At 32.5% G+C, this 27,011-nt stretch overlaps 2 protein-coding genes and 1 long non-coding RNA gene across 6 annotated transcripts in view; all 3 read left to right on the top strand.

Moving 5' to 3' along the window:
* Positions 1-24,073, top strand: part of LOC128998010 (sarcolemmal membrane-associated protein) — a 73,204-nt gene extending 49,131 nt beyond the window's left edge. The window contains exons 15-23 of one of the 2 annotated variants that reach the window (XR_008491174.1): positions 753-852; positions 4,234-4,370; positions 4,704-4,869; positions 5,680-5,782; positions 8,737-8,862; positions 9,532-9,637; positions 10,020-10,154; positions 18,321-18,858; positions 21,372-21,483. Coding sequence is in view for 1 of the 2 variants with exons in the window: in XM_054423931.1 (XP_054279906.1) it covers positions 753-852; positions 4,234-4,370; positions 4,704-4,869; positions 5,680-5,782; positions 8,737-8,862; positions 9,532-9,637; positions 10,020-10,154; positions 21,372-21,470 (972 nt within the window). In the remaining variant the exon portion in view is untranslated. Of the gene's footprint in view, positions 1-752; positions 853-4,233; positions 4,371-4,703; positions 4,870-5,679; positions 5,783-8,736; positions 8,863-9,531; positions 9,638-10,019; positions 10,155-18,320; positions 18,859-21,371 lie in introns of both variants that reach the window. The other variant, XM_054423931.1, reaches the window with a different exon arrangement.
* On the top strand, positions 13,135-14,473 carry LOC128998011 (uncharacterized). The gene is made up of 2 exons (XR_008491175.1): positions 13,135-13,405; positions 14,372-14,473. It is a non-coding gene; the product is annotated as an uncharacterized LOC128998011 (long non-coding RNA).
* A 2,155-nt stretch (positions 24,074-26,228) lies between the features above and the next one.
* LOC128998701 (filamin-A) overlaps positions 26,229-27,011 on the top strand; it is a 184,286-nt gene continuing 183,503 nt past the window's right edge. For 2 of the 3 annotated variants that reach the window (XM_054424946.1, XM_054424945.1), the window contains exon 1: positions 26,229-26,741. In XM_054424946.1, coding sequence (XP_054280921.1) covers positions 26,363-26,741 — 379 coding nt within the window. In that variant the 5' untranslated portion in view covers positions 26,229-26,362. The remainder of the gene's footprint in view (positions 26,742-27,011) is intronic. The other variant, XM_054424947.1, reaches the window with a different exon arrangement.

The following is a 27,011-nucleotide window of genomic DNA, read 5'->3' as shown; positions in this document are numbered from 1 at the left end:
GAAAACTGCATAAAATATACTAACTTTTTTGTCTAGCAATTCTTTTGTTAAGTTAACAGCTTTCGTGAAATTCGGCATAAAATATTTTAAATGGCAGCCATTTTGAAATGGTTTATGATTTTTTCGTGTAATCTAAAAATAAATAGGTCTCAATAAGATAAACATTTTTACAAAATCTCAACTCTGTATCTCAAACCGTTTAGGAGTTATAAATCTTTTTGTAAAAAACACATAAATACAGACGGTAAACTAGGCACCACAGACCCATGTTCCTATGGTGAAATGTGTTTGTCTTGACATAAGCAATAACGCTATATATATGTGTCCAGAGAGTTACAGGACACCCTGTATGTATAAATATATTTGAATGGAGGGTGTTTTTTCCTCTGGGGACCTCAAAACAAAAAAGTTAATCATTCCCGGGTCTAGGTCTTACCATGAGACATACGAGCTTATTCCTATGGGACTTTATCCTATTTCCTTATACCTATGGGAAATTCGCGAAAATTTGCGTTTTGAAAACATTCGTTATTGATGCTGATCTCTACCTCAGAGACAAACTAAGAGAGAATGTTCTTAATACACTGACGTCTTAAGACAATTGGAACTGAAAACAGTGTAATGTTCAAACCCACAACACCGATTGGATTTACAGAAAAAGTCAAGGAAATTCAGGAAAATAAATTAACAAAACCTTGTGGAAACCCTAATTCTGGCATTTGTTTTGATATTTTACTGTTGTCAATTTACAGATTGGAAGTGTGAAGATGAATGGTAGTGGAGAAAGACTGTCTAATGGACCTCACACTTCCTGCATGGAGTCTCTCTCAGCACAGATTGAGGATATCAAGGGTGAACATTTATCTGTTGTAGTTGTTGATGGTTGTTGTTGGTATTGTGGTGTCGTAGAAAATCTCTGATGATGTTTGACTAGAGCATGTGCATGAGATAACAATCACAATTTACATGAAAGCAGTCCACTTCCAGTTATTGTGGATATGCTGGGTATTGGACCCATCCCTTCGCACCATAGTAACACACCCCGCTAACTAACTTTTCATCTTAACCCTTCATGGTTGTCTTTGATTTTAAAACACGATTGGTGATACAAGAGTTTTTTCCACGTATTTTAACATTAAACAAGCAATGTAGTTTTATATACAGGGTGTTCAAAAAAGGTGGGGACATAATTTACGTACTGATTCCTTGGGTTAAAATAAAGAGAAAATCAAGAATAATTTTTTTTTCAAAATCACTTCGTTAACCAGATTCCGCCATTTTGTTGTTTTTACCTAAACATTTTTATCTTTTAATTTTTTCAACAAATCGTTATGAAACTTGGTGTGTATGTTAAGGTAGAAGAGACCCATGTTAGAAAATTTTTTAGTTGTAAAATGGGGCAAACCTGACCAGCTTCTGCCTTATTCTACCCCATTTCACAACAAAAAAATCGTAATATTTCAGCTATTTCTTATTTGATCTTTTTGATCTTGGTATCATTTGATAGGGAATAAAAAATGCTAAATAGAAGTGTTCTTGACATTTTTCATAAAATCTGCTATTTTCAAGTAATTTAAATTTAAATAGTTAAAATGGCCGCCATTTAAAAATTTTATGTTCAATCAAATTACATTTTTTTCTAACATGGATCACTTCTACCTTAACATACACACCAAGTTCATAAAGATCGGTTTAAAAAATTCTAAGATGAAAATGTTTGTGTAATAAATTCAAAATGGCGAATATCTGGTAAACAAACGATTTTGGAAAAAATGTTGTTTTTTTATTTTCTCTTGTTTTTGACTCGAAGAATCACTACGTAAATTATGTCCCCTCCTTTTTTGAACACCCTGTGTTTTTTGGCAACTATTTTTTGGCAAAGCATTAAGTTTTTACTTTGTATAATTTCAAAATGGCGGCCATTTTTGTTTGTCAAAGCTTAGTAACTAAAAAAACCATAGGATTTATAAAAAAGTTACAGAGACAAAAAAAGGATGGAAAATTTAATTTTCTTTACAGAAATGTACAATTTTTGTAGGGTCATAACACAAATAATGGAGAAAATTTTATTTTTATAAAGGTAGCAGAAACTTGATGCTTTGCAAAAAATAGTTCCTATTAGTCATCTACACGTACCTAGTTTGAAGTTGGTTCCAAAGCTATAGAAAGTTATGTAAAAAATAAATATACACTGACAGACGGAAAATGAAGCGAGATAGGGCATATGCTTAATAATACTTTTTATTTGTTTTGACCTAAGGAACATGACCACAGAGTTTCGGGAGAGAGTTTCGAAACACCCTGTATATTTTTCTATTATATTTTCTTTGAGGAAATCTCCGTGGTGTCAGCTATGATGGTTAATTTTAAACCTATTAATCTATTTATTTCTGTTAATTAGTCTCTTTTAAATATAATGGAAACAAGCAACAAGTCTATAATTCTTTAGCTCTCAGCTTTTGAAAAAAAAGATGATTATAAGAGTTTAGTGAAGAGTATGGATATAAAAGTAGAGCAGCTATTAATTTTTTTGTTTTGCACTTGTTTAAGTTGCTAATAATCAAAGCAAACCTTTGTTGGACAGGAATACCAACCTCAAAATAATTCTCACTTCCCTAAATGATCAGCCGTGTTTACTGTTTATCCAAGACATCTGTTTTTTATCAGTGTAAAACTGTAAAACAATTTTTACACAACTCCTATTTGTTGGACATGAAGAAGGTTACATATTTTAAGGGTTCATAATTTACTTGATCAGTATTAAATATTTTGAGTTTTTTTATTTGTCCAATTTTTTGCTTTGCTTTCATTTCATTCTTGGTGGTGGTTCTTGTTTTTAGATGCCATCTATAACATGTCATTAGATGCACGCTACAATAACTGCAGGTTCCGAGTGTTAGCAGGTTTGCACATTTTTACTTGCATGTTTTTATTCTTTGTATCTTATATTCATTGAAATATTGCTATATTAGCCATGTTGTAATGAAACCTTTTTTTATCTCCTTTACTATTTATATTTTTATTTTGTTGTGGGCTCCTCACAGATTTGTGAGTGAAAATGAAAAATTTACCTTGAATTTTTTCAAAAATATGTATTAAAATTAACTTCTGTACTTAAATTCTATAGAGTTTCAGAATTTACAGAAGCTAACATTAATCTGTTTAAAAAAACTTTTCAGTGAATACAAACTATGCTTATGAGATTGCCAACTGGTTGCTGTGCACAAAGTAATAAATACAGTGCTTTGAAGATTCCCTACTAACCACACTTTCAATATGTATGCTATTGGATGTAACATGATGTTGATTAAGTGGATTTGTTTAAATAAACAAAAATTAAAATCAACACTTTTATTAAAATTAAAAGGGAGCTATTTCATGATGAATCCCAGTATCCTTATATTGATGGAGACAGAAGTCAGTACACAAAATTTAAATTAGCTGAAAATCCACTTTCTTGCACTTAACAAGCCAATCTTATTTAAGAAGACAATTTTTGTCCAAGTGAAAAAGACCCTAATTACAATACTATTATGGCGTGACTGAGTAACAATGGTCAGTTTAAATACTAGACAATATCAAATGTTGAACTTATGTAGGATGAAAAATATTTTTTTAACTCGTCTCTCAAATAACTTTTGCATTGTAAAGTTAATGGGATTTGACTTGTAAGCACCCCATATGATCCTCCTTGGACCGATTGTACTAAGGAAGCTGTGTTGACGTGGCTCGTACTAGGGATACAAGTGGCCACTTCAGTAAATAAGTATAGGAGAAACTTGGAACATGTTTACCTCTGCCAGTATAAAAAGTACTGCTTTGCAAATGTCTTGTCTGTTTGGTAAGATAAATCTTGCAGTTTCAGATGAATTTTAAGGTCACTGTGTGTTGTAGTGTACCATAAACTAGACAGGACCACTCCTCTTTGATCCAAATTAAGACCATGGAATGTATTAATTTTGTATTTTAATCTAAACTGAATGGTAAAGAAGTTTTTTTCAATTTTTTATCTTTTTGTGCAAAACCACTCTCTCCTCATGGTTGGACCAAGCTTACACTCACTCATTTAATTAAATGTCTATTTTTTACTTAAATTGTTTCTTTAAACTTAGGGTTATGCAACATTTTAACTCTTGAAAATAACGTTACTGATTACCTACTCTTTGGGGAAAATGTTAACAATTCACATTTTTTGGTACCGGTATTAATATCTTTAACGTTTTTTTTCTTTAGAAGCGTTTAAAGAGTCAAGAAGTAAAATGGAAGCTATGGAACGAACGATTGACTTATTACAAGTAGATTTGAGCAATGCGAAAAAGAACTTCAGCGAAACTACGAACAACTGGCTTCTGCAAGATGAGAAATTACAGGTTAGTTTGAGATCTCATTAAAAAAAGTGTCAATACTTTCATAGTAATATCAAGTTTAAGAGAGTTGTAATTATTGAAAAATATGTTTGTTTAAAATCAGGGGGCGAACTTGGTTTTTTCAAATAAGCATGAACTGTTTATAAAATAGGGTTGTTGTTATTTTGCTGATTCTTGTAGCCTTAGGTGGTCTTCGATAAACTTTTTGCAACAAAGGAAACAAATACAATATCTCTGGACTGTTGGGTCGCAGTTCATCCAATTAAAAGTTAGTTATTTATTTCCTACACGTAAAAAACTGATTTGCTTGTCCTAAACAACACTATTTTATTACAGGAGGCTCAGGCTGTCAAAGAAGAGGCTGAGACAACTGTCAATGTTTTACGTGAACAGCTGAAAACTCTGGAGAACTCACTTCTGCAACTAAAACTTCAAGAAAAGTTGATTGAATCAGAATCAGAACACGCCAACAAGCACAAAGAAGAAGCCACGCTGTTGAGAAGTAAGTATATCATGGTTTAGTTTAACTAGTGTGTACCGATAAATTGAATCAATTTATGTTTGTAGCATTACAGTTTCACAAATAGTAATTGTAAGAGGTAAATAATGTGACACTCATAGCTGGGTTTTTTTCTGTGGTAAATAAGGTACCGGTAAAGTAGTTGTCTTATGGCATGATTTGTACACTTAACTATTTGATTGTTGCAAATAAATATTTGTAAATGTTGGCCGATTAGCATGAAATTTGATGTAAAATTTACAGGAATTTTAAGAGAACCACAGTATTGTATTGTTTTATTTATAATTAAAAAAATTACATGTCGTTATTGGGCTCCGTAGTCCTCTTTAGGGTAAACTCGGTCAAGCAATTGTAATAAAGGACTGGCTGCTGCACCATTGAACAATACCCTGCTGAGGACACGGACCAACTCTTGGATTAACATCCAGCGGTCTAAAAAATAGGTCATTATGAAAAGCAATGCTATTTTTAAAATAGGTTTGCTTTTCATAGTGACCTAAGTAAAATGTTTTAAAAACAAGATGGTATAATAGCAGTTTTTACATAAGAGTTTATAAAATTGTCTAAATATGGTTATTAATAGATGAAACTCTTAAAAACATCGAGTCAATGTTCATTTCGTATTTAAAGGACGCAACTCAAGTCTAGGCAGATTCAAACATTTCACATCCCTTGTGTGCTTTGGTTTATTGACCCCCCCCCCCTCGCCCCATATCCAGTATTTTTAGATACATCAGAGAATTGTCTTTCAAAGTGTTCTGATAGACTAACTAATCCAATGTGTTTCCACAGAACAACTTCAAGAAGCTCAGCAGATAGCAAAACAAAATAAAAATGAGGCGGAACTGATCAGGGAAAGGTTACGAGTCGTCACTGAGGAATTGGAGATGTCCAGGTTAAGATTTGATTTTGTGTCGTTAGGAAAGTCCAATCCATGGGATGATTAAACCTCCTATGTTTGTTCATATTCTTCCTTTTTTGTTTCTTTTCTAATAACCACAATTTAATAGTTTGTTATTTTATTGTTAGTCATTGTCCAGATAGCCAAAACTGGACTGCATTAGAAAGACCCTAAATGTTTCACTTGACTTTAAGCTGTGGGCTTTATTCCATGTCTGAAGCCTACATGACTATTAGCAATTAGTTGACAGTAAAATATACCATTAGGAATAGTATAGATGGTACTTTTTACTAAATATGCAACCAAAATTTAAAACTGTTAAATGTAGTTCAGTTGGTTTTAAAATTTGTTAAACACATTCTGAACTGCTATCTGTATATAGTACTGGTTGAGGTTAACCTCTTTTTAACTTAGATAAAAATATGATTAATTCATATTAATGTGCATATTAAAAACCAAATACGTAAGAAAATGTCCTTAATTTGTGAACATCAACAACTTTAAGTTATAATTGACTTGAGTTGTAATTGATTGAGTTATAATTGACATGCCATCTGTTAGATGAGCTAAGCTCAAATTTTTAATGTTTTTATGGCAAATAAAGAGTTTGAGTTTGAGTTTTTAACTCCTCACTGTACAAATGCTGACCACTTTAATTCACTCCAGAATCCCAGCAACTCTGTGTGAGAACCAATCACGGCTGTACACTCTAGTAGTCAGTTTAAAAATAAAAATCCCCTCAGTTTGCATCCAAAAAGGGGAATTATTCGCTAAATACCAAGTATTCGCAAAAGATTTGCTGCTGAGATTTGCCTTGCAGAACAGTTTTGGCTGTTTCAAATAGGTTCAATTATCATTGATTTATACTGTTTCTGTGTTTTATACTTTTTAATTTTTTTTATTTAATGTAACCAAAAATTAATAAAGTCTTTGTTTTCTTGCATGTTTTCAACTTGTTTGTTAGTGTCAGTGTTTAATTTATTCTTAGTGCTTGGTGTTGGAATAATAATTTCTTTTATAAAGCAAGAATAAAATAAAACGTCTGTGAATTAGGATCTGCCCTTATAGTGAGATTTTTTATGCTATTGAAATGTATTATTTTAAAAAAGCATTACAGTTCCCCCTTAAGATACTACTTAGGCTCTATTACATTGTCAGTCCCACCTATCACATTATTTTCTGTTGGTTAACACTACTCAAAAGCAATACTAAAAATGCTAAGGTTTTTTAAGCTCTCCATGATTATGATTATTTTGCAGTAGGCCTATGTAATATTTTAATCACTATCATCTTAAAATTCACAACTGCATACACAACATATGCTCAAACCACGACAGGCTCGAGTCTTGAGTTAATTTCCAATTGATTTGAATTTATTTACTATTTTTTGACAGAAATGAGTTAACGGGGTTTGAAAGCGGGGTTGTTATAAATGTCAACATTGAAACTTGATGGGAAATCAGGTCTATGGGAGTACTTTTGTGATTTTGCTTTCCTGGAGCATTTCATGTTTTTTCCCCATTTCCTCCCTGGGTTTAATGTTCATTCCATAAGGCACTTCCCAATCGCCTTCGGTAGTTAATTGTTTGTAATAATATTTATACGAAAGTCCCTTTAATCTTAGGGCCAGACTACACGAGCGTATGAAATGCCGACGACCATCTGCTTTTTTTGCAGAGCCAATAGCTTTATATGATGTGGACTACTCAAGCGTTTTTTTTTTGCCTGGTGAGGATGCAAAATTCAGGCGTTTGGCAGATCTAACGCCTCTGGATGCGTAAAATACGCGGGCAGATCGGCGCGCGGGACTACACGTAGCGGGAACTAACATTTCTCCTGTGCAGCTGCATGTTGATACATCCTTCCCCTCACTTGGGCGAGTCAAATTCTGCATCTCCACTAGTTGATGTAATTGGAGTCGTCTGATAGTTTTTTGTGCCTTAATATTTGTATTTGTTTTGCTGAAAAAGTTTGTCTGAGTACATTCTATGGGTATTAAACATTAATTGAAACTGCCCTGTTACTAAACGCCTCTTTGCACGGCATTTCTTCTTAACAGCCAGCAACAATAGCATACCAGCTACACATCCGACCTGTATCGTGTCCATTCCATATTGGAACGGACCAAATGTCAGTCACATTGGGCGAGGACAGTTGGTGGCGTTCTATACGCTCTTGTAGTCAATGCTCTCGCGTTCAATACGCTGCTGATTGTCGGCTTCGTGTAGTCCTAGACATTTTTGCGCGTACTATCGGCGGCGTTTCACACGCTCGAGTAGTCCGACCCTTAATAATTGTGCTCAGACTAAATCTAAAGATATTACCGGTATATGTTTTCATTGTTATTTTTTTAACTTTTGATGTTTGTATTACTGATTTTGTTTGTATTAGAATAATAGTGTTCAAATCCCCGAAAAGAGCTTTTTATATCAAAACCATTCAGAATAGTTCCCCAGTCTGAAGATAAGCCTATCATAATATCTGCATTAAAAAATCTGGTTTACGTACGGTAAATAAAGAATTTTGAACCAAATTACTTGTTAGAAATAGTAGTACTGGCATAAACAATTGTGACAAATTTGCTCAAGCGATCCGTTACACTCGTCTAGGAAATAGCTTTGCTTATAAATAAGTTGATTTGACTACTTTTTAAATTAAAACTCGAGATTATGAAAACAATGTTGTTTTTTACATCTTTAGTTTGACATATTAAACATCTTAAGCTTGGATAATCATTCATTTCTTATTTTTTTAAGACACATATTTGTTTACATTAATAACTGAATAGGAATTTAATGTATAAGAAGTTTATTCAAATTTGTTTCTTTCTTACTGTATATATTTTTTCTTTCCTCATTTCAACATAATCTGTTACTTTTATCAAGTCTTTCATAAAAATAATTTGTCTAAATATTTACACAATACTAATAAAATCTCATGCATTTTAGGTCACTTTCTGACAGCAACTCAGACAGCCAGCTGGACAACAAAGCAACAGAAGAGCTTGCTGCTGCTCGATTGGAAGCAGCGTCACTTCATGCTCAAGTTGTCGCCCTAGAATCTCAGATCAAAAAGTAAGTTCCATTTAACCTTAAAAGGCTATACGTATTTTAAAGAGTAAGACATTATTGTTCTTAGTAAAAAAAATTTAAATCACAACACATACACTGGCAGGGTTATTTTAAGATTAGCAAACATATTTGCTTCTGGGGTTGAGACGTGCTGTTCAGAATTTGAAAATTAACTTAGTTAACTCTTAGTTCATTTCAATTTTCAACAATTTAACCAATGAATAAGATTAAACTCTTAGTTGATTTTAATTTTCAACAATATTTAACCATTGAATAACGTTTTTATAGATACATTGAACAGTCCCAATAGTTGGTTAATATTAAAAGTTGTTGATAACAACTATTGTTATCATAAACAATTTTTTTTTAATTCTTACTCATTTGTATAAGAAATTAAACTATGGCTCATGGTTATCTCTTAAAAAATAAATATTAAATTGAACAAATGACAACTAATTATGTTTTAAATAACAACCAAAAGCCTAGAGCAGCATAAGTGGGTGCTCACGGACAAAGTCCACCCCTACTCAATCAATCGATCATTCTAGGTCCAAAACTATTTTGTAAGTGTTAGGTAAATGTTTCTTTTCATATTGTGAGGTATGCTCTCCACATGTTTATTGTGACGGGAGTGATTTTGTACCAACTACCACCAACGTTGTGTATTTGTAGGTTGAAGGTTGAGAGCAGTCAGAAGCAACAAGAGGTGACGGAAGCCAGCCAGTCAGGGACCAAGTCAGACGACGCCGAGGCCATAGTTCACAAGCTGCGACTCAGGGTATGTCTCCATTATTTTTTATGTTGTTACCAACTTAAATTTTGTCTATCAGCTCAGTGATGGATAGGAAAATTATTGTATATAACATGAAACTTTTATCTGATGTTGTCAGCCTTTTTAAAAATAAACTTACTACAGCATGTAAATTTATTAAAATTCAATTTACAAACACAGCATGTCATCGTTACACCCATTTAAGATTTATCAGTAGGCCTACTAACTGTACTGTACAGGCGGGCGGACATTAATTACGCCAATTGACCTGAGTTTGATTGCCTTTATCCTCTTGCCTTTTGTATTGTTTTTGTTAGACTATAATAGTAGACCTAATATACAGTTATATTTACAAACGATATGTAAAATGTATACATTTTATTTCCAGATCGGTGAGTTGGAGGAGGAGTTAGTTTTGGTGAAGGAGAAGTACATGGCTTGCAATGAGAAGAACACCCAGCTCAACAAAGAACTGGCTACTCTCAGGCAAGACTATGATGCGGTCGTGCACCAGCCTTACTTTGTAAGTAAATCTCTTCACATTGTCCATTCATCTGTTTCATCCTCAAGAAAAGAATTGAAATCAAGAAGCTTTCTTAATATTAATATGTACATTTTTATGTGGCCGGGATATGTAATGTTCAACTGAACTTAAAACTATTTTAAGTTTCATAGCAGGACTTGATTATTTGTTAGACTAAAGGCAAAAATGGCTAACTGCCTATTAGAAGATGAAGACTAACTTATTTTCATACAGTGTAATTAAATGTCTGGAGCTAAACAACTTTCCACTTCAAGTGATATAGAATGTTTACAAATTCTTTTAGATACCTAACGTTATGGTTGAGACATATTTTCATACCTCCAGGATGAAAGTAAAAAAATAGCCTTAATACTTATTACCATGTTTTACAACGGAATAAATTTATTGGTTTCTTAAGTTTTCCATAATGCATGAACAATTTTCATTTGCAAAAATGTGATTTACAAAAAGGCTGCCTTGCATAGGTGCTTATAAGCTTTTTTAGGTTTGTTTTTATTTAGTAAACAGTTCTTGAAATTAAATAATCACAGTAGACATTTGAAAAGCACTTATGATACCTACCTATTAGTTGCATAAAATAAGTCTACTAACCGGTTCAAGAATGCAGCATTGTTCCCATAATGATTTCCCTATTCTTGAGGAATATAACTTTGTATACTACAATTAAATAAGGAAACTACTTTAATTTTTTTTCCATACTACTTATTAAGCAGCTAGATTCTGTATTATTTATAGACCAGAAACTCGTTTATAAAGAAAGGTAAAGCCGTATTTATGCAATGAGTCAACTGGATACTATAAAATACCCCCGCCGCAGCAAACCTGCAGACTAAGCGAATTTCAACTTGTCTGATTAAATTTTTACTAAAATATTTCCATAACTAAGACATATTTATTCCCAATTTAAATAACATTAATTTAACAAGTGCTTAGGTTTGCTGCTATGGGGAAGGTAAAAAGTTTTTTTTTTGACCATACAACAATAGTATAGGATGAAATATATAAATTTGACAAATTTTATCAATATGTATCCATAAACAAGTAAACTACAACAGCTTTAATTTTCTCCATAAGAATAACATGGGAATTTTAAATTACACTATTTTTGAATTTTCTCCGTGACCGTTAGGTATACAACAGCGCTTCAATATACTATATTATTTATTTTTTTAAGCTCTACAAAAGGTTTATAAAAATTTTTTTTGTTGTTTCTAGGGTCAAAAATGGGAAAATCCCATTTTACCCCATAAAAACCCCCATAAACCCCTGTTCCCACGGTCCGATTATGCTGGTTCGCAAACTCGTTTGAATAAACTTAGGTTTACATGTTTGTACAAAATTTCATCAAAATCGGATTATTTTTGCTTGAGTTATTGCGCTAACGGACACATATATATAAATAAACAAAACAAATTTTGAAAAAGAAAAAGAAGATAATGAAATATATTGCAGCCGAAAATGGATATAGGCTAAGGACAATCTTATTGATAATATGATAAAGAACAAAATTAAGAAACAAAAGAAAAAAGAAGAGAAGTTGAAAAAATAATACATATGTCTCCCTCATAACTCTAAATTAAATAAAGCAATAAGGGAAACCTTATCTAAAACACATTTAAAATTACAAAGCAACATATAGATAAAAAACAACGTCTTTAAGATTTTAAATTCAAAAGTTTCCAAACATCAACAAATAACTGAAGAATCATCAAAATTTAACAAAAGCGGCATTTACAAAATTTCCTGTACAGACTGTAACAAGTATTATATTGGCCAAACTAGTAGAAGTTTCAAATGTAGATTCCAAAAACATATACAGGCATTTAAATCTAAAAATTCAACGAGTATGAAATCAAACTATGCAGAACACTTACTAAAAACTAATCATAAATATCAAAACATAGAAAATAATTTATCAGTAATTGAGTTTGAACCAAACAAAGACAAATTATTCATTAAAGAAGAATTCCACATAGAAACCATAAAAAAAGATCCTGAAAACATACTCAATACAATGCAAATCCAAAAAGAAAACCTAATATATGAAACAATCTTATATAATAAATCAAAAGAAAACAACACCTGAACTAACCTATGTACAAGACAAAATTCCAAAATCATATAATAATTTACTTATTTATTATTTACATTTCTATTTATTTACTATTTGTTAATAACTGTGATCATGGGCTAAGAGCCGAAACATGTTAGTTATTCAATAAATTAATAACTTAAAGGGTACTAAATGTTTAATTATTTCTTTCATTTACTAATATATATATATATATATATATATATTTGAACGGATGGTGTTTTTGGCTTCTAGGGACCTCAAAACGAAACATTAAATCAGTCCTGGGTCCAGGTCTTACTATGAGTACTACAGTAATAGCTTATTCCCTATGTGGGAAATTCGCTAAAAGGCATGATGCAAGATTCCATAGTAGTAGGCAAGCCTAACATGGAAACTATCATGATATTACAAACATCTACTTTGCTGGCCTTTAGCGTAATAAGGCCTACTACAAATTAAATTCCACTACAAATTAAAGTATTATTTGATTCTAAAAAAAAAAAAATTAAGAATTAATATTATGTATGCCTAATGTAAGGATAAAATAAATGCTTCATATTTAGTGGTGTTTCTACTAGTCTAGTAATAAGGGGTGTTATTAAATACGTTCAGTAATTTGGTATTTCCAATAATATGGCAAAGCCAAAGCCGCAAACGTGTGTCTACTGTAGTAAGTCTGAGAATCACAAGTAACCTCTGATTTTGAAATGTTGTCAAAAATGTTAAATGTTCAATTGATAACGTTGGGATTTCCATTCATGTTAATAATGAGGTCACAGTTATGATTAATCACACTTATGTTGTCACATTCTCATTTCCCCCCAGATAATTCTCTAATCACATAGATGCATAAAAACTTAGATCTGATCATTCTTACAACTAAACTCCGTTTAAGCTACTCTGATGAGGAATAGTATATAAAGTAGTAGTGTTATTTTATGAGAAAGAAACTAATTTTGATTTTGAGGTTTTTACCAGTCATTGGGCTGTACATAATATTTGTCAACACTCCTCGACTAACTAGTTTTCAATCAATTTGCAATTTTTAATTTTAATCACCTTTTTCATTTTGCTGTACAACATAATCTGTGGCAAGTGTTTTTGATGAGTTCCAACATAACCACTAAAAGTAGAAGATTATGAAGATGATTGTAAGGTGAGTATATTTATTGTTAATTAACTTTGTTTTGTAGTACTATATGAAATATATTTAAGTTCACACAGTTCACACAGCTTTTGCTATTACACACTCTACACTTATTTGCTGGGCTGGCAGCCATTCACATTGCTTCTAAGTGTGAGGCAGTCTCCCAGTCAAACCATATATTTACAATATGTAATGTATATATATATATATGATTGATACAACATTTTTTATTAAATTATTTTAACAAAGATAACCAACTTATTTTTCATACTTCACAGATACAGTATACCCTCTCTCAACCAATCCTCACAAATCAGACCTAGGAGAAACTATATAAATTTGTAAAATACTGTAAAAATAAAAGTTTTTTGATACATGATTGAAGAACTCATCTGCATTATAAATACTTGATTTTATATTATAACATACTGCACTCAAGTAAAGTCATCATGTCATTGACTTAACGTTATTGATTTACTGTCACATCGTAAGACATAGTCTCTTCTATACTTCAAATACTGCACATTTTAAGCTTGAAAATTAAATGCATTTGTTAAGGGATTTTAAGCTTGAAAATTAAATGCATTTGTTAAGGGATAGAATTTTTATCAAGTTGATTGTTAATATATTTATTTATAGAGACAAAACTTATCAAAGCAAAAAAACTATTTACACTCAAGAATTTTCTTTAAAAGTCTGTTATGTTTTTCCTGCTTTTAATTTTTGTGTGGTTCCTTCTAAACAAAACTAGACCTGCACAGACACAATTCTACTTTATTTCTGTGATAAAGATGGTAAGGATGGTTAATTCTAGTGGCGGTTGACCTAGGATAGGTTTTTAGAGGGTCTATTGTATGTATATAGATATTATTATAAATATTATTGTTATTAAATTACAAATTTGTGACTAACCTTAGTATCCTTTATGGAGTGTAAAAAATATAATATTTACTTTTGTTTTATTATTGGTTTCAGGCATCAAGGACATGTAGTTCCGACTCTTTTTTGTGTCCCGTGTGCTCGATCATGGGAGAAAAAAAGTCATAAAATGATTAATACAGAATGTTAACACAAAAATGTTGCAGATTTACAATAAACTGTATATTCTATTTAAGTATAGAGATAGACCAACACAAGTAGACTTCCCATCCTATTGTAAATTTTGAAACTCGTTTTTCGTTTCTAGTTCATGACCGATGACACTGGTGGCTGGTGTTGACGAGATTTTGTTTCTATTACTTTAGAGTTAGTTTCATGATTAGTCCTTTACTGTTTAGTGTTTGGTTATATGACTAGAGGATGAATTATTGTTTATGATTATATAGTTTTATTTGGTTAAATGGGGGTTTAAATGACTAAAATAACAAGAAACAAATTGTAAACAAACACGACCTATACAGTGCACCCGACAGAACTAATGATAAAATGGGCTTCAGCTGTTCCAAAAGGATGGGAAATCTACTATGGGAGTATGTTTGATCTATAACAACCAGATAGATATGATATGACCAGATAGATATATAGATTTATGTTCAACCAGATGACTGAATGTTATTACCCTGATACAATGATAGTGGGGAAAGTTGCAGAAATAGGCTATAGGGAGTTTAAAAATGGCAGCGAAGATCATTTCGGTAGGAATTGTGTTTTTGGTGGGTACCCACTCACAAAAGACCACAATGGAAAAAAAGGATTTCACGGCCATTTTTTTTACACTCCTTAACAAATTTCCAAACATTATCCTCACTCATTGAATTAGGGCATTCAGTCATGAGGCGATGAATGTCGGCATCGGATATGATTCTTGTAATCAAAATATGTAGCACTGACCTTAACTCACACGAGGCGGGAGATTTGATAGTGAACATTTTTAGAAACACAAAGCAAAGCGTACATGTCATCTACAGAGCTGAAAATTGCGCCATTCTTTTCACAAATGATGCCAGTAAGTGGCAAGGAGCCTCGTTGCAATGTACAAGTGAACTACGGATTTATACGCAAAAACCACCCTCGTGTGTGTGTGTATATATATATATATGTATTTTCTTTTGTAAATTTGGCTGCTTTTCTATTCTGAATATAATTCTTAAAACAGGGTGGAGATACTATACGATATGTTAACATGTTCAGTGTTAATTAATTTTAAAAAAATGGATCTTAATGATTTGGTTAAAGTCCCATTTGTCTTCAACCTAATATCTAAGATACCAGAGCTGCAACATTATAAATTGAATTTACAAAGTTTAGGACGTCTTAGAAAATATGTGTTTCAGTACATACCTTCATTTACACTGAAGTACTGAATTAATTTAATTAAATGGTCAAGTGTTTATTAACACAGAGAAGTAAGATACATAGGAAACATTCATTGGTACACTTAAGTCACACATACTACTATAACCCAGAATGCTAACCGCATGGTAAAAAGCGTTAAGTACTCGGAGAGAGCTTTGCCTGTCAACTCGTAGGCAGTGCCACCAGCATACAATGCACCAGCATAGCAACGCTGGTGGCGCTGCCTACGAGTTGACAGGCAAAGCTCTCTCCGAGTACTTAACGCTTTTTACCATGCGGTTAGCATTCTGGGTTATAGTAGTATGTTTTCTGTGACTTTAGTCATGTCTAGCATCAGTCGCTTGTGCCTAGTGCAAATTCTATTGGTCGTCCCCTTCCGCTCTACTCTTCCCCAGCGCTCACGCTGTAGGAAGAGCCTGTGTGCTACAAACTGCTTTTGTAAACAATAGCCGTTCAGACTCTTCCTTGCTCGGTACTAATATATTCCTGCCCCACCATTCCGGAGCTAAAAGCACATGGTTGTTCCATGAGCATGTTTGCTCTGTATCTTACTTCTCTCTCTTTGTCATTAACAGTTTGTTACGCCCGTATGTATACTGATCTCTAGTGTTCAACAAATAGTTTTAATGAAGGATGAGAGAAAATAAGAAAAGCTTTATCCGGGATATTGTCCGCTTACACGTTAAAAGTCAAATCTTTATGTTTAAAAAAAAAACTATGTAAGAATGCAATAGCAGTAGCAGGTAAAGATACCCAGTTTATAGATATTCAATTCAAATATCTTTATTCATTTTTATGTACATTGTACAATAAATAGTGATACTTTCACTGCTTATACATTATACACAATAACATAGTACATGTTTAAAAGATTATATAATCATGGAAAAACAGATCAAATACAACAGCTGGAGGCTATGTGAAAGGTAGTTTTGGTTTATAGAAAAGGATTTTAACTGTACAAGCTCTCAAAAAATTTAAAAACAATTAACTAGAGAACATTTTGGTTGGTGTGTAGTTTCTAAAACGCACATCAGTACCTACTCAAAAACTTTGATGAAAAAAAATCAATTGAAAGTTCAATATTTATCTATGATAATGAATTGAATTCAATCCAATAAGATTTACGAAGACTGTCCGTAAATTAAGGTCACCATCGGACTTCTTTTGCGGAGTTCGCAGAAGGCTGTACCATTGACTATACACAGAATAGACTTCCCATGTAACGTAAAAATTTGAAGCCAAGAAAATAGGTGGTTCAGTGTATTTGGTAAAATATAAATCAATGCAGTATCATAGCAAACAGCTGATTGATTTATCACTTAACACAGAATATTGTCATTAGTTGGTGAACATCTCAACAGATTGCACCACGTTCTTTTGGCTTCACATTTTTACATTACATGGAAAGTCTATTCTAAGTATAGTCAATGGCTATGACACACATTTGCCCAACAAGGTACTACCCTAGATTGTCAATAGAAATATTTAGAAAATGCTTTGTACTGTTTTCTATTGTAAGTAGTTACGTCACAATTGTATAATTGTTTCTTTCAAGAATAAATAATTTTGTTAATATTTTAATGTGTTGTTATTTCCAAAGATATGAATAAACCTTGTTGTCATGAATTCATGAACACAAATATCACACACTCTATTATACCTACTGTTATAATATCCGTCTGGCTGCAAAACATAATATCATTTTATTTTTATTAATTTCAGATATTTAATTGTATAGGTACCTATCGCAAAGTTAAATTTTGTATGGTTTTTGGACTTTATTTCATAACTAAATGTTGCATCTTAAAAAGTAGTACTCGATCAAACATGAACATCTACTGATGGTTACAAATAGGCTGTAGAGCAGAACCAAAATCTTCACAGCTTAGTAAACATATGTCAGTTTGAGTTAGATGAAAACTTTCTCTGATTTATTGTTTTTTATGGACATTTTCAATGTGGTACTTTCTCACTTAGTATGTTTTTAATACTGAATTTTCTGCCTCTTTTTTATTTAGATTTTGTCAAATATGGTACTTGAAAAAATTCTTAATTTAAAATATAAATATTTCAACTTTTCGTTTCCATCAAAATAACAAATACTTTGTTTGTAAATTCAATTTCTGTTAATCTATTCATGTAAATGTATTTTATTTAATCAAAAGAAGAATTTAGTATTAGTTTTGAACCTAGTAGAGTAGTATTGAGTACATGTATTTAGAAAACTCTTTTAACGCATTTGCCATGTCAAACAGAACTAGTTCATGACTGAGAACTGAAATAGGCCAGCATTTAAATAAACATAAACCCACTGTTTCTAATGGATCTATTCTGCTTTGTCCAGTGTTAGTCCAATAGGAATAACGTGAACTGCTTATGTCAAAAAGCAATAAGAACAAAACTAAGAATAAAAGGACAAAATGAAAAAATTTATAATTTTAGAAACAATTTTGACCCCTTACGATAGAGTATAGTATTTTTTTTTTTACAAAATGGGGCAGATACCAGGTAAAAGTTAGTGCATCAACTCCCTATTATTTTTGTGTACAACATTTTTTTGTTGGTAAAATTAAGTTTAATTTATTGAATATTTTGTCCGTGTTTTTAATGAGTTTGTGTTGTGTAGGTCCACAACCAACACTATCTACTGGGCCTAGTTGTGTCTCTTGTCATCGCCATTCTTCTTTCATTGGGTCTCTATCCCTCCAGTTAACTCCCCCTTTCTCTTCCTTATCCCTATCTGTTGAACATAGACTCTGAGGTTGCTATGCTTACAAAGCATTAAAGACAGTAAATATAAAAATTATTGTAAATGTTATCTTAGCTGAAAGCATGATATCGTGTGTACAGTATCGATATGCCATATTCCATGAGGCATTAAGTGGACAGTAAAAGAAAAGGAGTTTTCCCAATCGCCAAATATAATACCTAACATCTGTATTTTAAAACTCTGCATTTCATCTTGATAAAGTATACAATTTTGTACAATATGTTTGATTATTTTTAGTAAGGGTTTGTTGGGATTCAGTAGTGTCTACTAAAGGGGCTCAGCACTAAATATTTTGTGGAAGTGAGTTTTAAATTCGTAATATGTTCCCCTCTGTGTTCCTATCTTTCCATTTCCTTCGTCTTTTTTACGACCAAAGCAACATACAACTGCGAAGGTAAATTTTGAAGGGGTGATTGAAAATGGCTTGGGTTTTGGTGGAATAATTTTGGTAGCTTAAACATATAACACTAAAACTAATGTATCTAATGTTGAACAAAAGTTTTAATATTAACTTTATTCTGGAGTAGTTAAAGGTGTGGGTCCAGGAAGGGCAGTGGTATGTGATTTCATGATTTACTCTACTAATACGTATCATTTTATGCACACAATTTCTAGCCTGTAAATATCATATAATAATGTACATCATTCACAATAAAAATCAACAGTCAGTTCCGTATTTTTCATTAGTATCTATTCAACCAGCTGAGCACAATAAACAGGCAAAAGATGTTCAAGGTATTAATACAATATTTATGTTTGATACAAAACTCACTTAAAATCAGAAACTTCCTTCCATACTATATCAAATGATTTTCAATTATTTGGGATACATTTCTCCCCTTTATACTGCAACAGATTTTCAAATTCAGTAAATCTGTGTGAGTTTTGATTCTATTACCTGTAGGGGTGGAGTAACAGAAATTAATGAAGAGATTTACAACCTCTTTTAACCTTAAATTCAACCTTCCATATTGGCCTCAGATCTGCACATGAATAAACTGCAGCGCTGCCCTTTACTCTGTCATGTTACTGACTCATTACTCTACAATTACCAATAACGCCCTCCAACTCTACACTTGATATTTTTATACTTATACTCTAATAATTTACAAAACTTTAAATGTTTAACAGTTATTGATTTCGACCAGTGGCAAAGGATATCTCAGGTTTATTTTATTGCATCAGTAATATGTACCTTATTGTTCTTTTTATGATTAGTTTTAACTTATGTCTCACAAAGTCTTCTTCTTATCTGCTCATAGACCGATCAAACCTAAAAGTTAAGATTACAGGATCAATCTTTGATTAACATTTTACATAACAAACCTAACAAAACAGGTTTGTTGGGGAAAGTGTGCATGTTGTACATGTAAGCTGTTTAAGCTGATTGCTCCTACCACAGGAATGTTTTTTGTGGTTTGTTTTAATTTTTCTGTTTGCCTCATCGACTAACCTAAAAAAATACTTAGTTCGTAGTAAAGTTTTCAAAGTCCGTTAAACAGTTTGTTTTACTTGTAGTAGTTATTCAATTCAATTCAATTAAAAACATCTTTATTCATTAGTATATATTGTATATACAAGAATGTGTCAAATTCATCATTACATAAAATATAAACAAGAATAAAAGACAAATACTATATACAAGAACAAAACAACAAATAATACAGTCATCTCTCAAGTAGGTATAAAACATATTATAAGTTCTGTCACAGAAAATCACCGTATATCCTTCTCAGAGGTTCTAAACCTCCTACTTAATATCTTCATTGAATATCGCTTATGTTCAATTATTTTCTAGAACAACGTTCTTATTTTTGGTATGAGATAAATATTTAAGAGCAACATTTAATGTTTAGTTATATTTTACAAATTAAATAAACAAAATGACTGACTACAGAACTTATAATTGTGAAACACAAATAAAAACATTAGAGGCAAGCTTAAGTTTTTCTCATAATGTGTATCCACATAATTTTCAAAATATCTTGGTAGATATAATAATAAAATTAACCCTCTGGCATTCTAGGACGCAACATATCCGTCTTGCCGCTAATGCGCTCTGACATTCCTAGTTGGAACAGCTTCTTCCTAGGACATTGCTACTAGTTCGACATTATTCCAAGGGATCACAGTACTGGTCGATTTAATAATTTTTTTTTGTCTATCTGCAATAGTCATTGTGTGTTTTTAGTGTCTTTGGTTGCCTAACCTGTTTTCGAAACCAAAAATATTAGTAAACCACATGTGAGAGTTTTGAGTGTTTCGGTTTTGATTTTTTAAGTTTTGTGCCAAAAAGCTGTGACTGTCTTGTTGACGATCGAGTGAAATAGACCGGTATATTGGTAATTGTGAATTGTCTTTCAATCATTCTATGGAGGAAGATAGTAATTTGAGGCAAAATAATACTGAATAAGGAAGTTAAGGTTGTGAGTCAATAAAAGAGCCAAAAAGTAGGAATCCCTGTGTGTAATCAGGTAGTGCAATTTTGGTATGCCAATGGGTTAGTTGTGGTTTTCTTAACTGTTTGTCACAGAGTTTGTTACATTTAGAGGTATTTAAGTTTTCACAGTGAAGCCCTTGGTAGTTCACATAGCCCTTTTCCAATTCCCATATTTTTAGGTTTTAGGTCTTCCAAATCCTGTCTATCATACCTCTCACATTGATTGTTTTGATTTAATTAGGTTAACTGAGAAAGTTTTGTGTATAGTGGTTTTGAAGGTATCTCAATCCAAACCATAATTAACATTATTTAATTGGTCAAAATCTTATGGTTTTAAAATATTTCAAACAAAATATGTAGTGGGTTATATTCATCATCACTTCGCTAAATGAAAGTTTCCTTTGAATTTTCCCAAAGTTCCCTCTATCGTGTGGATGTGGTTGTTGATGGTTCTTGCTCTGTCGTAGAACGTGGTGTTTGCACTGCCGCTGGTGGTGTTGTTCATCGCCATGACCATCGCCTTCCATCCAACTCTGGCGCCTCTCATGGGTACCTCGGACTCTTAACTCGACCTCAGTGCCTTGCCCCACGCACCACGCCGACCCCGGCTCCATTGTCTCTAATGCTTATCACCGTTATCATTACAAAGTAGGATAGTTTAGACGATATATTTTATAACAATATTCGAGCTTATGATTTTGCAAATTGAAAACGTGTTTCTGATCTTTTTATCTACGGAGCGCACATGTCAGTGTATATGTACTGCCACAAAATTACCTGGAAACCTTTACAATGTATACAGAGCCCTTAAAAAAATGTGCCACGCATTTTGCTAAACGTGTGATAAGTGACTACTGTACATACTATAAATTATATAAATATTATAAATATATAAATAATTTATCGAAGTACGAGATAAGTTTAAACCTAGATTTCACTGTGTCACGGATGATATATAGTCATCAATCACTACAATATAAATAATTTTTTATTTAGTTTTTGACTAGTAAATGGGTAGTTTAAGCAATAAAGTTAAAAACAAAAAGTCTTTTAAAAATCCTCAACGTGGCAGTTTTGTACACATGTGAATTTAGGTTTTTGTCGTACGATGTATATAAACTTCTCAATTTGATTACATGAGCTGTCTGACTACAATGAGTGGTAATATGTGTCGAGCTTATTTTGTTATACTGATTCCTTTATACTGTATTTATTATTATTTCATGGCACAGCAATATATTGTTATCTGTATCATCTGTTATATATCTAGTCAAGGACTGGCTATACACACGTATCTTCTGTATTTAAAAAATCCAAACGCAAACTTTTTACAATTTATTGACATTATATGTTTTTTCTTTTATAAACGACCAAAAATCAAAATGTTTGATTGAATTTAAAATATTTAAAAAAATCATCAGTAGTTTACTTTCATGATTTTAAAATCTTTACATACAAGAGATCCACTGCAGTTAAATATAATATGTGTTTACGATAGATGGACTGCTTTAGCAAAAACAATCAACATACTATTACCATATATTTAAATTAATTTTTGTAGCTTTGGGTGTAGATTAGAACTTTATTTTTATTTTATTTATATGTCCAATCCAGGATGTTTACTAATACATAAAAGTATGCGCTGTAAACATTTTCAAATCTATACTATCAAAGTATTCACAAAATTTAACACAGTTTCATCCCTGCACCTATTTATTTGTAGTCTTAGCTAAAATAATGCAAACCATTTCAAACAATGAGGGTTGTAGTAAAACACTAAAAGATAGATTATATTGATAATACTTGTTATTTCTCAGTTATTTTCATTTTTAACGTTGATAGATTTGGTTTTGCTAATACTTTTACTTTCACTACAGAAATTCAACTTTTTTATTTTCACCTAACTTTAATTATTATATAAGCTACACATGTTCATATTTGTTATGAATAATTTAATTGTTTCATTTTTTAAGTATCATATTCTCATGTTTAGCATTTTGAACACTAATGTATATTACACAAGGACCACAACTGATCAATTATATATTCCTAGAATCTCATATTTTCTTTGATTGTTATACTGCTTTTTTACTTTATTCTATGCCTACTAAAGACATTTTTGTATCAATAAACTGTAGGTCTCAGTTTGTAGCTAATAGAACTGGACTAGCGATGTGGATTATTTTAAACCGTAGAAGTAGAAAAGAAAGTTAAACCATATGAGGGTCAGCAGCTATCGGTATTTTGATTCATGTATAAAATTAGTTGTTTTGCCTTTTGTATTTTGTGTGCCAAATTCGTTTGCCATGTCTTTCCCAACTGACGCAATCTGCATTTATGTGTTGTTACCATTAATGTGTCAGTTATTTTTTCCTCCAATGGACAATGAAACTACTACACCCCTCTTTCGTAATATTTTATTTTACTAATACATTTTTAATAAGAATACTGATAGACCTTATCTTTTTGGAAACTCAGGTTTTGGTAAGTGAATAAAAAAAGTTTGTTGATTATAGTGTTATTATTTTGTTATTAATTTTTAACGTGATCATCTATGTAATAGAAAAATCAAGGCACTTTACGCCAAGTAGATTAAAATTTGTATGACTACTGTTTATTTCAATATGTGAGTACGTCTCAATCGAAGAAACGCTTTCACTAATTTGTAAGTCATTTAGGAAGTAAGAAAATCTGTTACAGTGTTGTGTAAGTAAGTTGTAGAGGAAGAAGTGAGGATAGGACTGTACCTTTGTTTTTTCTTATTGTTGTTAAAAGTAAGTTAATTGCATCGGTCATACCGAATCAATTAAAAAAAGTTATTATTTATTTCAATATTGTAATTAGTATTTAGATGTAATCATTTGTTAATTATTCTCCTATATTCGTTTCTGTTGTATCTGTTTATCTCTATTTATTTGATATTTTGTTTTATACTATGCTGTTTATTTAAAAAAAAACTAACAAAACTGTTTATTAAGTCAGAGGTTTTAGCCATATTACCTTATTACACTTGAAACCGTTTGGAAATTTTGTACTTTGTATGAATAGGATTGTGTCACCGTGTTGTTGTATTCTTCTTGTTGTCATGTACTATTGATTAACTTGGATATATTGTCAAATTGTTTCCCATTTGAAACATTAAATATTCTAATAAACTGCCCTAAAATTACTTCCTCTTTTTATTTCCTGGTAAAGAAATGGTGATTTAACGACCAGACAAACTTACTGATCTGCTTATTGGTCTTGCCATTGAGATTGCATTCTGGGATGGAAAAGTACATAGTGGACAGATAGTAGCAGATAGTGGACTTGGACCAGTAGATAGTTCATCGTGTGACAAGAGAGTTGCAGAGATTAGGGGGTGGAATGAAGTATGGAGTTAATGGTGTGTCAGTGAAAGAGAGGGGTAGTAGAATTAGCAGAATTTTATCCCCCTGGAATTCTACTCCCAGAGCAAATCTGATGTCACAGCCATTAGGGGTGAACTTTAGAGTTGCACAATATGAGTATGAATAAGTTAAATGTGGCATTTAAAGTATCTTTTCTTGGTTATGGATTTAATCTGAACATATCAAATCATAAAACCTAGAGTGTACGGCCCAGATTTTTACCCTCGGATACTCCCGAATTTTTGACCCTGGAACTTTACCCCTGGTATTTTACCCTCTGACCAGATATAAAATTTAGTTTGAATGGTTAATTTTTTACATAATAGGCATTTTTTAGAAAAATACCCTTAGACAGTTTATTATTAACCTTTGTTTATATTAAATTTTAAAAACAAATTTAATTTTTAAACGAACTATCAACATTTTAACCAAGCATTGACAATAACAATGTATGTTTTCATTATTTTAAGCCTGGCTTCAATTTCAATTTCTGTATTCATTGAGAAGTATACATAGTACAGCATTTGAATAGTGTCAAAGATTACAATTACTGTATTATAAATTAAGATACAAATTAAAAAATACAACTCCCTATTTTTATATAGATGTTTTCTTAATGTCTAGTATTCTCGAGGGAGGTGGAAAATTCTTCTATGGAATAATGGCCATGATTATTGAGAAACGTTTTAGTTTGTTTTAAACTTGTTGTATATTTTAAATTTTTAATTCCTCTAGGGATATATTAAAAAAAATACCACCAAATGATGATTTTCTTCATAAAACTTTAATCTGGGCATATTTTGCAAAAATTGATTTTTTTCCTTTTTTCATATTGGTGCTCAAGTAGTTTGGATACATAGTATGAGGATAAAAAAAAATTAAAATTGATTCAAAAATATATTGCACATAAAAAGTTGGTGTGTTTAGCTGTGTTAGTGCTCTTTCACCACTGCTCTTTTTCTTTGTTTTAATATTTGAGCTAGATTGATTTGAGTTGTTACTCCAAGTAGACAGATACCGAATGAATAGGTGAATGAATCTATGCAAAGTAAACGTTTTTCAAAGTTTCAACATCACAGTAAAGAGACATTTTTGAAAGGGAGAAAATTAAATTAGGCGGAAATAATTAAATTAGTATAAACATATAGGCACAATTCACTTCTAGGTGTACATACTAAAGCACTGCTTATGTCCATTGGCCATTGTCCATTTTAAATACGATTAAAGTATAACTATAAAAATATATGATGAAGCCGATATACGTTTCAAATTAATGTATTCATTTTATATGCTGTGAGCACTGAGTAGTGCAGTGTCGGTATTGGTGGCCGGCGCGGCTGCAACGCTCAACGCACTGATGTAATGCCGACAACTCATCTCTCTGCTCTGAAGGCACACGCGACACACAAATCTTATCAGTGATACATTATCATGTATCGTGTGGTACTATCTAACCACGCTTGAATGATAAATTTCAGTTTTATATATTTTATGGAGGGGTTTTACAAATCCAAAACTTATAATATATTTTGTTTAACAAGGTTAATAAACAAATTTTAATTTTTAAGTAAGCTACATATTTTAAATATATTATCGCTTCTCCAAGTCGAGAGATAAAACTGCGGATGGTCCATATGTGGAATGATCACGGCTATAGCAGAGACCGGTTAGGCAGTAACAGCGACGAGTGCCAAATGTTTACAGAACATATGGTCGGATAAGGTCGACGACGATTGACCACCATATTAGGCACGAGACTCGCCTGGCTGCCTGAGTGAATGGTGATGTCGGTCGAAGCGGGCCAAGGCGACCCATGCACTATGACTAATAACAGAATCCCCCTACTAAGGGAGAGATTATTTTTAAACATGTGCGATCTTTTGACTTTGCGCTAGGAGGAGAGGAGCGCTCTCGTCTCAGTCTAGTGAGATACGCGGACGACGCCGGACCTATTATATCGCGCTATCTGTGTGAACTGCGGTACGCATACTGCCTATCTGTATATTACAGGCGTAACCGGCCGAGTTGTGGAGTCGTTCAACAGGTAGCGTTAGCGTTCGCTATACAGAATGATGAACCCAGAACTTCCCGTCTCCGTGGCCATATCGCCGGTCACCGGAGCCGGAGTCAGTAACAACAGTGTAGATCAGGACGAGGATATGGCGGCGACGGAGCGTGAGCTGGCGGAGGACGCTCAGTGGAAACGTATACAACAGAACACGTTCACGAGATGGGCCAACGAACATCTCAAGACGGTTAGCAAACACATAGGTAATCTGGAGACGGATCTGTGCGACGGACTCAGGCTCATCACTCTGATAGAAGTTCTCTCTGGGAAACTCTTGCCCAAACACAACAAGCGACCGACGTTCCGCTCCCAGAAACTGGAGAACGTCTCTGTGGCTCTCAAGTTCCTGGAGAACGAAGGGATCAAAATCGTCAACATCGGTGAGTGACAGTTTGACATTTGTAGGTTATGTTGTGTTGTGATGTTCCCGCGACGGCGCCGTACGCTGTACCTGTACCGTGTTATCAACTGGGCGCCGCGCCGCTCCTCTTATCAGAAAATCCGGACCCGGCATACATTACCGTAGTGCTTAGTGGACGAAGTAGTGACTTTGAAATCCAAAGTCTGTACTAAGGTACTGTCGTGTATTTAAATTCGATTTGTCAACTCAAAATTTAATTTTCTCCACTAACTTCTCTGGCTGTTCAGTA

Source organism: Macrosteles quadrilineatus, unplaced genomic scaffold, assembly GCF_028750875.1.
Source record: "Macrosteles quadrilineatus isolate MER2022 unplaced genomic scaffold, UCM_ALF_1.0 Scaffold_7__1_contigs__length_78375512, whole genome shotgun sequence".
NCBI classification, from domain to species: Eukaryota; Metazoa; Arthropoda; class Insecta; order Hemiptera; family Cicadellidae; genus Macrosteles; species Macrosteles quadrilineatus.
This window is presented reverse-complemented; position numbering and strand designations above follow the sequence as displayed.